Source organism: Ruditapes philippinarum, unplaced genomic scaffold, assembly GCF_026571515.1.
Source record: "Ruditapes philippinarum isolate M1 unplaced genomic scaffold, ASM2657151v2 ctg1504_1_1_1_1, whole genome shotgun sequence".
Taxonomy (NCBI): domain Eukaryota; kingdom Metazoa; phylum Mollusca; class Bivalvia; order Venerida; family Veneridae; genus Ruditapes; species Ruditapes philippinarum.
In genome coordinates, this window is record NW_026852316.1 from 286873 (window position 1) to 301311 (window position 14439).

Consider the following 14439-nt stretch of genomic DNA (forward strand, 5'->3'; position numbering starts at 1 on the left):
ACAAAGTTTATTCTTATCAAGTGTATTTAAAACAAGTGCTGTTGGTAGGACAGTGTGTTTGACTATTCTCAGTGAAGAGCCTTGATAATATACAATTGTCAAAGTCAAAAAGGGCCATAATTCTGTTAAATAAATTAATGTAAGAGTTATAGGCCTTGGACAGTGACATTCTATTGTACTGTAAATAAAGTGCAAAGTTTCGAACCATTCCCTTCAGTAGTTTTGGAGATACCAACTTGCACAAAAGTGTGACGGCAATGCCTATGCTGACGCTGGGGTGAGTACAATAGTTCTCCCTATTCTTTGAATAATCAAGCGAAACAAGTGTTAAAGACTTTGTCAATCTTGTGGTAGAAGTCCTGGGAGCAAATATTTTCCTGATGAACAGTCAGCAACAACAATATGAATATTGTCCTTACTAAATTAGCAATTTCATTTTTTCTTCAGTTCATTTTTTCTACCTCCTAAACTATTCTAACAAGAGCCATATCAACATGGCCATCCCCCGCCTAATGTGTTTGCTCATTGGAAGAATGTATATGTAGTAGAGCAGAATAATTCAATTTTAAGAGGTCTTTGGTAATGAAAACTGATGGCTGAAGTGATAACAGATTTGAAACCTATATGAATACTGATGGCTGAAAATAACTAAGGGCAATAACTGAAAAATAATGCAGGGTAGGTTATCATTCTTGTGTGCTGCACCCTCCTCAGTAAAATCTATCCACCTATGAGGTTTCAAGTTGATACCTCAAATACTTTTTGAGATAAGCTCCCAACAAAATAGTATGAAAAAGAACAAAGGGCAATAACTCAAAAATTATAAAGGGAAGAGTTATCATTCTTGCACACAGCATTCCTCCTCAATAAGATCTATCCACCTATGACATTTCATGTTGACATCTCATACACTTGAGTTATGCTCCACTCAGGTGAAAAATTAAGTATGAAAAATAACAAAGGGCAATAACTCAAAAATTATGAATGGTAGAGTTATCATTCTTGTGCACTGCACACCGCCTGAGTGAGATCTAATGACCTATGAAGTTTCATGTTGATATCTCAAAGGCTTTTTGAGTTATGCTCTGGACAAAAATTAATTTTAAAAAATAACAAAGGGCAATTACTCAAAAATTATGCAGGATAGAGTTATCATTCTTGTGCACTGCACTCCACCTCAATGAGATCCATCCACCTATGAAGTTTCAAGTTGATACCTCAAATACTTTTTGAGATAAGCTCCCAACAAAATAGTATGAAAAAGAACAAAGGGCAATAACTCAAAAATTGTATAGGGAAGAGTTATCATTCTTGCGCACAGCATTCCTCCTCAATAAGATCTATCCACCTATGACATTTCATGTTGACATCTCAAACACTTTTTGAGTTATGCTCCACTAGGTGAAAAATTAAGTATGAAAAATAACAAAGGGCAATAACGAAAAGATTATGAAAGGTAGAGTTATCATTCTTGTGCACTGCACACCTCCTGAGTGAGATCTTTGCACCTATGAAGTTTTATGTTGATATCTCAGACACTTTTTGAGTTATGCTCTGGACAAAAATTAATTTTGAAAAATAACAAAGGGCAATAACTGAAAAATTATGCAGGGTAGTTATCCTTTTTATGAACTGAACTCCTCCTCAATGAGATCCATCCACTTATGAAGTTTCAAGTTGATACCTCAAATGCTTTTTGAGATAAGCTCCCAACAAAATAGTATGAAAAAGAACAAAGGGTAATAACTCAAAAATTTTAAAGGGAAGAGTTATCATTCTTGCACACAGCATTCCTCCTCAATAAGATCTATCCACCTATGACATTTCATGTTGACATCTCAAACACTTTTTGAGTTATGCTCCACTAGGTGAAAAATTAAATATGAAAAATAACAAAGGGCAATAACGAAAAGATTATGAATGGTAGAGTTATCATTCTTGTGCACTGCATACCGCCTGAGAGAGATCTATGCACCTATGAAGTTTTATGTTGATATCTCAAAGGCTTTTTGAGTTATGCTCTGGACAAAATTTAATTTTGAAAAATAACAAAGGGCAATAACTCAAAAATAATGCAGGGTAGAGTTATCATTCTTGTGCACTGCATTCCTCCTCAATGAGGTCTATCCACCTATGAAGTTTCAAGTTGATACCTCAAATACTTTTTGAGATATGCTCCGGACAAAAATGTCGGACGGATGGATGGACAGACGGACGGACGGAGACTATTTCTATATCCCCGCCCCCTTCGGCGGGGGATAAAAAGAGAATGAGTAAATAGAATCAGATAAAGTATTGCCATGGTTACCTTTGAGGAGATATCTGCAAACACCAGATTTTCTGCTACTTCTATCTGTACCCACGGCAAAAAGGACACACATATTATCTTTAATATACCTAAAAATAACACAAAAAATATAATACATACATGTTTATTGTTATTTTCAGATAATTATAAGTCAAAAATACTACTTGACACACTGTGGAATTTAAAATTGCATAATTTGATATTTTTTCTTTTTTTTTATTACAGAGAGATAAAGCTTTGGAATTTTAGGCAATTTTCTGTTATACATTGTTATCAGAACAACATTTGAATTTTCATGATCTACACATATACATATCAATCAATTTATGAATATAATGCTGAAATAATTTGATCTGTAAAATGTTGGAACTCTGCACTCCTAAATTTATTGTTTATATATATCAAAGCCCTATTTTTTTTCAGGCTGTTAACTTAAAATATCAATACTTTATCTTATCAAAGCCTTCTTATGTATTGAATAAATGTGATCAAACATTGTAAAAAAAACCACATATATTTACTATATCAAAGCATTAACACCACATATGAAATTACCTATTTCCTCTTGAAGAACTGATGCCTCTTGCAGGTGACTCTTTAGTATGTCAAGGAAACATATATATGTAATTACACAAGAGCGATCAGTAATCACATGTGTCGCCTCATGATGGCCAATTTCATGTTGGGACAAAGTTTGTGACAGACGGACGTTCTCACAGGACAGTAATTATGTGGCTACTCTATTGTTCTCTCTATTGTTCTTTTTAGCCACACAAAAGAAAATAGCCACATAAAAGCATTACGGAATGAATGACATCAAAGAGAAAGAACAGTTACCTATTGTCCCTCTAGCCACATAATTACTCTCCTGTGAGTGCGGACAGACGGACAGTGCACAACTAGACTTGGTACTGATCATTCCTGTAAAGTTTGGATAAAATTGCACCAGTAGTTTATGAGGAGTAGTCCGCACAAGCTTTTGCGTATCTGGCAACAAAAAGAAAAAAACACCTTTTTATCAAAGGGCCATAACTCGGCCAAAAATCATTCAACCGGAAAACCCTTGCAATATGCGCAAGGACTTGAGCTACAGATCAATCCTGTAAAGTTTCATTGAAATTGCTTTAGTGGCATAAGAGAAGTAGTCCGAACAAACTTTAAAAATAACAAGAGGGCCATGATGGCCCTGAGGTCGCTCACCTGTATATAGGCCCCCCCCCACACCCCCCCCCCCCCAACGTTGCAGAGCCAATTTAACCTAAGGGCTTTTATTTGCACAAACTTGGTAGACACCCATAAGAAGATGTTTCATGCTAAACATTTAAGCTCTAGCTCATTGGCTTTTTAAAAGAAGATTTTTTTTAAGTTTTTACTATACACATATAGTTAAAAACAATGACACCCCTGGGGCCGGGCCAGTTTTGACCCCAGGGCTTTTATTTGAACAAACTTTGTAGACACTTACTAGAAGATGTTTCATGCTTAATATCTAAACTCTAGCTATTTGGGTTTTTTCAAAGAAGATTTAAAGTTTTTTGCTAAAACACATATAAAGAAAATCAATGACCCCCGGGGCGGGGCCAATTTTGACCCCTGGGCTTGTATTTGAACAAACTTGGTAGACACCTATTAGAACATGTTTGATGCTAAATATCTTAGCCATAGCTCTTTGAGTTCTTTAAAAGAAGATTTTTTAAGTTTTTACTATATGCATATAGGGAAAATCAATGACCCCCCGGGGCGGGGCCAATTTTCACCCCAGGGCTTTTATTTGAACAAACTTGGTAGACACCCATTAGAACATGTTTCATGCTAAATATCTTAGCTCTAGCTCTTTGGGTTCTTTAAAAGAAGATTTTTTAAGTTTTTACTATATGCATATAGGGAAAATCAATGACCCCCCGGGGCGGGGCCAATATTGACCCCAGGGCTTTTATTTGAACAAACTTGGTAGACATTCATTAGAACATGTTTCATGCTAAATATCTTAGATCTAGCTCTTTTGGTTCTTTAAAAGAAGATTTTTTAAGTTTTTACTATATGCATTTAGGGAAAATCAATGACCCCCAGGGCGGGGCCAATTTTCACCCCAGGGCTTTTATTTGAACAAACTTGGTAGACACCCATTAGAACATGTTTCATGCTAAATATCTTAGCTCTAGCTCTTTGGGTTCTTTAAAAGAAGATTTTTTAAGTTTTTACTATATGCATATAGGGAAAATCAATGACCCCCCGGGGCGGGCCAATTTTGACCCCAGGGCTTTTATTTGAACAAACTTGGTAGACACTCACTAGAAGATGTTTCATGCCAAATATCTAAGCTCTAGCTCTTATGGTTTTTTAAAAGAAGATATTTAAAGTTTTTTCTTTCGGTTGCCATGGCAACCAGAGTTTTGCATGGAATTAAATTCTTTGAACAATTTTTAAAGGTGACCACCAAAGGAACATTCCTGTGAAGTTTGGATGAAATTGGCTTAGTGGTTTATGAGGAGATGTCATTTAAAGTAAAAGTTTACGGACGGACGCCGGACGGACGGACGCCGGACGAAAAGCGATCACAAAAGCTCACCCTGTCACTTTGTGACAGGTGAGCTAAAAATTATTAAAGGGCCATAACTCTGACAAAAATCATTGGACCGGAAAATGCTGACAATATGCACAACTAGACTTGGTACTGATCATTTCTGTAAAGTTTGGATAAAATTGCACCAGTAGTTTATGAGGAGTAGTCCGGACAAGCTTTTGTGTATCTGGCAACACACAGAAAAAAAACAACTTTTTATCAAAGGGCCATAACTCAGCCAAAAATCATTCAACCGGAAAACCCTTGCAATATGCGCAAGGACTTGAGCTACAGATCAATCCTGTAAAGTTTCATTGAAATTGCATTAGTGGTATAAGAGAAGAAGTCCGGACAAACTTTAAAATTAAAAATTATTAAAGGGCCATAACTCTGACAAAAATCATTGAACCGGAAAATGCTGACAATATGCACAACTAGACTTGGTACTGATCATTCCTGTAAAGTTTGGATGAAATTGCACCAGTAGTTTATGAGGAGTAGTCCGGACAAGTTTTGTGACGGACGGACGGACAGACAGACAGATGGACAGACAGACAGACGGACAGACAGACGACAGAGAAGTGATCCCTATATGTCGCCACTACTCCGTAGAGGCGACACAAAAAGCATATCTCTGAGTGTCCTTTATTTTTATTTCCTATATGTTTCATATTTCTCTAATATTATTAGGCCAAACATAAATCGGGATCATCGTTTTGCCATGAGCATTAACTCCCTACGTAGTGACATAAGAAATGGCTTATTGCTTCTCAAATTATTGTCTGGACAAGAAATTTACAAGTGTTATTGTAACAGTAACCTTGACCTTTGACCTATGATTCAAAAAACAAGATAGGTTAAACCTATTTGCCATGGGCAATGACCAAGTTACATTAACCATGGCTTATTCCTTCTCAATTTATTGATTGACAAGAATAACAGGACATACATATAGACACTGACCCAATCACAGTGTGCTCCCAACTTTAAATAAAACATAGGCATGAAAAACAGAGAACCATAAACAGGGCACTAGACACCTTTTGGGAACAGTTACCCATACCCTAAGGAAGGGGATATTTTGCGTCGTTTTAAGGCAAAATTTGAAATTTTATGTTATCATGTATTTAGTGTATTCTTTATCACATTTACTCATTACACTATTTCCTACCATTGGTTTCAAAAGTTTGTAATTTTCCTACCATTAAAATCAATAGCTAGTATTAGACTTTTTTCTGAGATAGGGGAAAAATATATATGATTTTGAGAGGGGAACGGTACCCATATTCGGCCCAAAAAATGACCAAACGAGTGCCCTGATAAAGTTGACTAACCTATTCGACCAATAGAGATAAGTGGCATGTACCTAAAATATGTTTTAGGGAAGGCCCCACGATAAGGTTGTTACAACTTTGGGCCCAACCATTTTGTAAACATGTATACTTGTTTCTGTTTGTAAAATTGTGAATTTGTATATTGTTTGTATATTTATACAATAAAATATTATTAAACTAAACTAAATATGTTTCAAGCTTTCAAGGATACAATAAGTTTCGGTAGAGCTTCTTGCAAATTTTGCTGGCAGAGTTTCTCATCCCATGTGACAACAGCTTCAAGAAACAATGCTTGTGACATACTTCAAGGTGCCATATACTGTACATTCCCTCATACAATCATTTCTTAAACATCATATCCATGCATCTCTGTGTCAAATTAGCAGCTTAATTATCTGGAAAAATAATATTCATGCTAAATTTTGTTGTAATCATGGCTACATCACCATTCCTCATCCCTTAACATGGGGCAGTTATTCCCATCAGAGATGCTATCTATGTCTCGGTTCGCATGTCTCAACACTAGAGGTGTCATCGATAAGGATTTTTGTATCGATATATCGGTAATGAATTATCGGCGATACAGCGATATATCGATTGCCAGGCTAAATTTTAGCTTTCAAGTCTTTTTAAATGTTTCCGAAGGACACTCACAAAGCAGTTATATTAAGACAAATGCAAAAAAGATAAACTATGAAAACTGAACAATTTGTTTCTTTTTTTATCATATAGCTATAAATGAAAACTAATGACTAGTAACTATAAAGTTTAAAGCCTTTTCCATTTTATTTTAGTTGTTGATGTTACTATTACGTAGTTAATGATCATGCTAAATCCCGTCTTTGCCGTTCCAATTAAGCCAGGTTTAATTGGCAAATTATAGTGTTTAGAACCTGAATAATTATTAAAGTTTAACATTTTGTAATCATAATTTTTACAAAGAAACACTGACAATTTTTTCTTGGCATTTTCCCTTTTTAAAATCTGAATTGAGGGGTCTTGACATCCACTTAGCAGACGTGCGAGATTACAACGAAATTAGGCAGTATTCGTTAATGATACTGGGAGGTAATTTTGGCATTGATTTCCGTTTTCATTTTAGAAAAAAAATGTTTCTGGATTCCATAACTTTTTATGCCGCTTTTATTTTGACGTTTTGCGACAGTAAACAGGTTTATCAGTTCTATAAAACCTGTTTATTGAAGTCTCTTTAGCTAGAAATATATGTGCATTTGATATCCGATATTTAAAAAATGGAATCGATATCGAATCGGATAACAAAGATTGTTGATACACCGATATCGATTGAATCGATGACACCCCTACTCAACACATAAGTCAGTCATTCCCAAGTCCAGGCTCCCCAAACATGTGTCAGTCATTCCCCTGTCCCCACACATGAGGCAGTCATTCCTTGTCATTCTCCAGTCCCATCTCCCTACATCCCCAGTCCTGGCTCCCCACACGCATCAGTCATTCCCCTGTCCCCATATGAGGCTGTCATTCCTTGCCTCCACATATGGGTCAGTCTTTCCCCCGTCCAGCTTTTAAACATTTTTCCACATTCCCCTTAAACCATAAAATCATTCCATTCTCACACTGGGTTAGTATTCCCCCTCCGGTTTCCCCCCAAAGGGTAGTATTCCCCCGTCCCAGTTCCCAACACATGGGTCAATCGTTCCTAAAGTTAGAAGAGAATTGCAGTAACAAAATACTAGGGCTGTAACAATACGGTAAAAAGCGTATTGCAATATATTGCAATACGCAACATCCGTATTGCAATATATTGCGATACGTATTGTTTTTTATCTTAGGTACTGGGAAATAATTCAGAAAAAGAGACTTGTTTATAATTTCAACAAATATTATATATATATATCTATATCTCTCGCAAAACAGAATTAGTGGATACTTTCCTTTAACAAAAAATTAAACTGTTTCAACTATTGAAGCATCAACTATGAGTAACTTAACAGCAAAATAAAACTTTAAACACTTTTCATTCAGTAACTAACAATCTAAACTATATCCTAATGATTTTCTTAACACAGTTTCAGACTAGGACTAGATCACAGGGATTGAGTGACGGTGGCAATTAATCCATGTTTTTCTTTAGAAAAATTAACATGTCTACTTTGTCAGCATCTAGTATTCAATAATTTCATGGGTCTCTCTTTTCCTTGTAATTGATTTTTTTATCAGATCGTAATTATTTCTGTCTGCCATAGTAAATCACCGATTTTTTAAGCATTTTTCTACCCGCGCACCATGTAATTTTTTTACCCTAACACCCCTTTTTTAACACGCTTCCTACTTTATTGTTTTTTTCTTTTGTGCATAGGACATTTTCATAACATTTATTTATCAAGAAAATTATGGAAGACTTTCTTTTATTTATAGAGAAAATTATGGAACACTGTTATTACTAAATAAAACCGGTACAACTAAATGTGAACCGCAGTACAATTTTTATTTATCCTTCACCGCAATATATCGGTGTACAGATAAACCGTTACAGCCCTACAAAATACAAATTATTGACTATGTAAGTTAGGTATCATACATTTAAATTGTTATATTAAACAAAGCTATTAGTATTCAGGGAATTCCCCAGGAATGTTTTTAAGCGCTACACTTTTGAACCAGACGGGGGTGGGTGCGGGAGGGGGTCTCGACCCCCATACCGCGTGTCGAAATTTTTTTGCCATTTTAGGTGTCAAGATACTGCTGTGGGCTGTTTTAAAACAAAAAATGAAAGCTTTTCACTTGATAAACATTTTCTTTATTTTCCTTTTTTATTTTTTTCAATATCCAACAATTCAAACAAATAAACAATTATAATATAAACAGTTTAACACAAGTTCACAACATGTCCTCAACATTTATATGTATGTGTCAGTGTGTGTCCCAATTTTAGTTGATTTTCTCTTCATTAAAAGTGGGCCTGTCTTCTGGGTTTGTTGTCCTTCCATGCCTTGACTGCCTTCTCAAAATTGAAGGATTCTAATGGAGGTCCTTGAAGGGAGACGGCAAGAAGAGAGTTAAGAACTTTAACAGACAGACGATTCCTGTTTTCCGTCTTTACTCTCTTCAGGCAGCTGAATCCTCGCTCACAATCTGAAATTAATAAATGAAAGTAATCATTTATGTTAACACAACCTCATGCCTTTTATTTATTTTGTTTGTTTGCTATGAATTTTTGAAAATTTAAAACTTCTAGCCGTTTAAACTTAACTTAGTAAAAAAATTGATATTTGAAATGTTGGAAAAACTTCTAGCAAAGTGTTACACATCTGTAACTGTCATTGGAAATTTATTTATGTCCAAAAATGAATCAATTTAATAATAATTACCTGCAGTAGAGGTTGGGAGGAGGAGACCCACGCAGCAATTCTGTAAAGAGCTGGATGACTGGTTGAAAGGTTGCCAGTAATCCAGGTCATGGTCTGGTCGGCTGACTGATCAGTCCCTCTAGACTGGCACGTACCTGGTGCCAGTTGCTGCGGCACTGCTCCATATCAACACCAAAGTGCCTGGCCAGCTCCTGTATGTCCTGATGGTTGTCATCTTCAGAACTGCCTACAGAAAATGCCCCAAACTTCTCTAAGAGAGGTAGATCAGGGAACCTGTCCTCAAGATTTTGTAGAAGGTTGTCCAGGAATGGCAGGTAGATCTAGAAAAAATTAGAAACAAAAACATTATAGAAAAAATATTTTAATGTCTTTGTGATTGTACAATAATTTTAATACCTAATTTAATAAAATTTTAAAAACAATTGATATTGGGCCTGTATAGTATGACAGTTTTAATTGATGGTTATTTTATTTATCTTTATCAAATGATACTTGCAAATTACAACATTATCTAAGTTGTGAATCCCTTTCTCACTCACCTTTTCATGAAATGCTGTCAGCTGTTCCTCGGAAGGAGACTTTATTCGGAATCCATCGTCAATAAGCTGGGTACCCCTGGCAGGAGCTTCTTTGTAATTGTCAGCCGACTGGGATTTCATTCCTTGGATGATGGAGATAGTTCCATTGACAAGAGGCTTAATTGTCACATATACAGCGTCCCTTTTCTGAAACAATAAGATATTAAATTAATCATCTATAGCAAGATACTGAATTTATACTTACTAATAAAATACATTGAAGAAGAATGCATTGCTCAAAATTCCAATGGATACACATGTTTTAGTGATTGTTTACAAAAATGAACTGCATTTACATGAAATTAATACAACTGGTACTAAATCAGGTTCACTTCATCTGTATTTAAAAAAAAACTAAGACTTTTATAGAAAAGACAGTTTATAAGATATGCAATGTTGAAAATAATTTGAAATCGTTGTCTAGAATGAGAATGATAATAATTACCTGCATGGCACAAGACAATGCTGTCAGATGGGGTAAAACATCACAGATCATGTGAATTGCCAGAACGAAACGGTAGTCCTGTGTAAAAACAGACAGTCCGGCAGCTCTGGCGTCATTGCGTTCCTCGGCCTCACGCTCAAGGCTAGTGTAAATGGATGGCAGGCACTTCCGTAGAGTTGTAGTGGCCTTGTCATGAGACAACCATCTGACATCTTTTGCCTCCACTAACTTCAACTTGGGTCCTGGAGAAGTTCCTGTTAATAAAATTTGCATTTTTAAAATTGTTGTACCTCAAGATTTTCATAATTAAAATTGTTCATTGATGCTTGTAGTAGAATTACTTATAGTTAACTCATGCTAGTTTCCTACGAAATAATCATTATAAGGCACTATTTTTAATTTCCTTTGCAACAGACCACCCTGAATCAGTACGCAACTTAAATGAACAAAAATCTTGCATGCCTTCAAAGATAATGTTTGAATGTTTAAAGTCTAACCTGAATAGCTTTCAATCCGCTGGTGCGGACAACACTCTTCTCTTAAAAACGATGAAGATCACCAATAATGTCTTTGAACTTCTGAAGATAAGGCACTCCTTTGGCTGCCTGTCCAACAGCTAAAGCCAGTCTGTGGGCTACACAGTGGTTGTTGACTAGGTGGGGGACTCTTCGTCTCAATTGGGCAGCCACACCATTCTGTCTTCCGACCATCACCTTCGCACCATCACTTCCCAAGGCACACATCTTTTCAAGTTGGAGACCCAGGTCTTCTGTGAGGAACGTCCCTAGTGTCTCAGTGATAGTATCAGCTTTTCCGCCAGGGAGAGGGAGGATACTTATAAAGTCTGTCTTGCTAACCCCATCCTTTAGATATCTGAAACATTTATACAATACTTACATTTTGTTTATGTTACAACATTGGAAGATATTTCATAAAACGGAGTGATCATTTGCATTCTGTAGACAATTAAACCTCTTATTTTCTTTCTGTTTTTATTTCAAATGTGTTTTCATGTATAAAATTGCAAATGTGTCCAATTATAATTTTAAAATATATATTTCTGCTGAAACCAATGCTAAGGGGCCTGAACAGTAGGTTTTGCACTTCACAAAGCTGTCCATAAACAGGCTCGATTAAAAAGAGGGCCTGCAAAATTATCATTTTTTTTTTTATTTTTGGGATTCAGTTTTTTTTGTTTGTTATTTACCTGATATAAATAATCATCTCGCTGACAACAGTAAATGTCGGTAGTTTCATCTATCATAATGGAGTACCATGGTGATACCTTTACATCAAATCCAGGATGGACTGTCGGATTAGGCTTTACCCATTGTGAGGACAGCTTCTTGTATGAACCTCTGAGATTCTCCCTTGTTATTTTCGCCCTGGTTGTAGATTATTCAAAATGTTGGCCCCTGAAGTTTGCCTGAAAAAAAATTCAATGTTGCAATAAGAAAAATAATGATTGTTAATGTGACTGTAACAGGAACTTTTATGCCTGCCGTTTATTTCAAGCCATATGAGTTTATCAAAACTTATTTTTATAGCTCATTATCTGAGCATATTTAATACAAACACAAGCCGGATATTCTCTGCAATAATAAGTTAAGTAACATAAAAAAACACTTAATCTGTTAAGAAAACTCTAATTTTACAATATTGAAAATATTACAGGCTAAATTGATTTAGCATGTTCATATACAGTAATGCTTATTTAAGCTTTATTATGAACTATGCAACTATTTTACTTACATAGTTTCATTTAGCGGCAAATAGTTCGTGGTGTGAGGCATCTCCCTTTTCATCAGCCAGTAGAGGTTTCGGGAAGGCGGAGACACGAGCCTTGGTGTGTAGACTGTTGGCCTCTTCTACTGCAGCTTCAACGTTGTTGCTTGGAGCAAGTCTACCAGCTTCAAATGCCCCTTGCCTCATCGTGTGAGTCTGAGCGTTCATGTCTGCGAAGGGCATCCTTTACCAGCCATGTACATGGCTTGTCAACCCATGTTGCATTTCCAAAGGCTGCTTTCTTCGGTCTTTTCTGATGTCGTATGCACAGGGTACACATCATACCTGTAAAGTACCAATATTAAATAAGGTCAATTTCAAGCTATGGTCTCCTTTAAAAGAAACAATTAACAAAATTTATTTTTACTCTTTTGTTTTCAATTAAAAAGAAAATGACCAATCCGCTGTCAATATAAGTGGATTGTTGGTGCAAGTTTTTGTTGTTGTTTTCACTCAGTTGCAAGTTGACAATAAACAGTCGTAATTGTTTTCAATGTTAAAGTAGACATCAACCAAATTCATTTCTGAATATTTGTGCAGTTTAATCCAAGTGAAATATGATTATCATGTATATATTAAAAAGCAAAATGATCCAGATAACGTGAGAGAGTTATTTTTTCAGGGTATTAAGAGCTACCCCAATATTTCTAATTAATAGATTCTAATTTGAAAAAAAAAAGCTTGTAGAGTCTAACTCTTACCATCTTCAACTTCTTTAACCCACGGAAAATCATTTTTCCACTTAGGATCAAACCCAGACAGTCTTTGTTTCTTTGCACGTTGTACAGTTTCACTTGAACTTGTCACTTGGTCATTATCAGAATTTGAGACAGTTTTCAACGACATTGCTCATAAAAAAACTCTTAATTGATAGTGAACTAGGCACTGGCCTCTTTTTTCCCTTATTCATGTTGTTTTTGAATCTTAATTCTAGAGTACTGATTAGACTTAATGATCGTAAGAAAGTGAAAGATGAAATTGCACATTAAACTTATATCAAGACAATAAACCCATTCATCCCTAAAATATCAAACTGTTATATCGCATGTCAATTAATGCCAATTATACTATCAAAACAAGGAAAAAGTTATAACACCTACCTGAAACATGTAAATATCACACATGCCGCGGTTAAATTGCACCCATCTCAATACACTGTAATTGACAATACCTAAAAGTGCACCAACAGTCGTCTGCAGACATCGATGACAGGTGTCTGTGACGTCACACAGTCTCACGGCAATCAGTGTATCGGGTTGTGTATACGCCTCGGGTAATTATCTACACAGGACATGTATATCGGCTTGTTTATTTGGCTAATTGGGGTAACTTTTAGACGCACTAGAAAGGAATATCGGTCGTTTTTTTAAGCGCTATGATAATTTTAAGCGCATCGGGATTTCTTGTACTGAAATTTTAGCGCATCGGTGCCGATGCGCTAAAAGCGTCTGGGGAATTCCCTGGTATTTTATTTAAATTTACAGATGAGTTTATTTTATGATTGACTTGATTCTGCCATTCAAATATATATGTTCGACTGAATGAAAATATACTTTCAGTTTTAAACAAATTCGATGCGAAAAAGTTTTAAACAAATTCGATGCGAAAAAACAAAGTACGAGTTTGAGAGAGTACGAACAAACGAAGTTACGAACTTTTGGTCAGTTTTTCTTTAAGTAGATTTTTGTATATAATATCCAACAATTCTTATAAATCCAGGTAGGCAGAATGGACTTTAATAATTATCTTTCATAGCACATGGCATTAATAACAAAGACAAACCTTTTGATTTTGCCTCGTAAAATGTTTTTATTTTGATAAATCCAAATAACGCGCCTTTCACAGTGAGGCATTATATTCCTACCTTGTAAAAATTGCTCAAAGGCAAGAAGCCACCAATTTTTACGATAAAAACGTGATCGCACTGCTAAAACTCCACTGCAGCTATTGGGTTCACAGGTAACGTCGCGTGGCCATGACTTACACTATATATAGTTATTGACAAAAATAAATTTTATGAAAAAAAAAATTTATGACTCTAAAAAAATGTTAGTTTTTACACGGATTTATATT

The 14439-nt window shown here is 35.6% G+C and overlaps 2 protein-coding genes across 2 annotated transcripts in view; both read right to left on the minus strand.

Annotated features, from left to right (window-relative positions):
* LOC132756551 (FIGNL1-interacting regulator of recombination and mitosis-like) overlaps nucleotides 1-14229 on the minus strand; it is a 74423-nt gene extending 60194 nt beyond the window's left edge. The window contains exons 1-4 of the mRNA XM_060747649.1: nucleotides 14149-14229; nucleotides 6417-6600; nucleotides 2864-2903; nucleotides 2309-2397 (exon numbers count right to left, since the gene is read on the minus strand). Coding sequence (XP_060603632.1) covers nucleotides 2309-2397; nucleotides 2864-2903; nucleotides 6417-6506 — 219 coding nt within the window. The 5' untranslated portion in view covers nucleotides 6507-6600; nucleotides 14149-14229. The remainder of the gene's footprint in view (nucleotides 1-2308; nucleotides 2398-2863; nucleotides 2904-6416; nucleotides 6601-14148) is intronic.
* On the minus strand, nucleotides 8842-11838 carry LOC132756569 (E3 SUMO-protein ligase KIAA1586-like). Its single transcript, XM_060747672.1, has 6 exons — nucleotides 11789-11838; nucleotides 11141-11454; nucleotides 10582-10835; nucleotides 10098-10283; nucleotides 9559-9878; nucleotides 8842-9322 (listed from the first exon to the last, which is right to left on the minus strand). Exons 1-5 carry the CDS (start codon nucleotides 11836-11838, stop codon nucleotides 9645-9647), a joined length of 1038 nt encoding a protein of 345 aa, XP_060603655.1. The 3' UTR covers nucleotides 8842-9322; nucleotides 9559-9644.
* Nucleotides 14230-14439: the final 210 nt, after the last annotated feature.

Excerpts from the sequence above, each read along its gene's own strand:
- LOC132756569 (XM_060747672.1), bottom strand. The coding sequence starts at position 11,838 with ATGAAACTACCGACATTTACTGTTGTCAGCGAGATGATTATTTATATC. Across the intron at positions 11,455-11,788 it reads GAGATGATTATTTATATCAG|ATATCTAAAGGATGGGGTTA; the intron begins GTAAATAACAAA and ends TAAATGTTTCAG. Across the intron at positions 10,284-10,581 it reads CATTGTCTTGTGCCATGCAG|AAAAGGGACGCTGTATATGT; the intron begins GTAATTATTATC and ends TTATTGTTTCAG.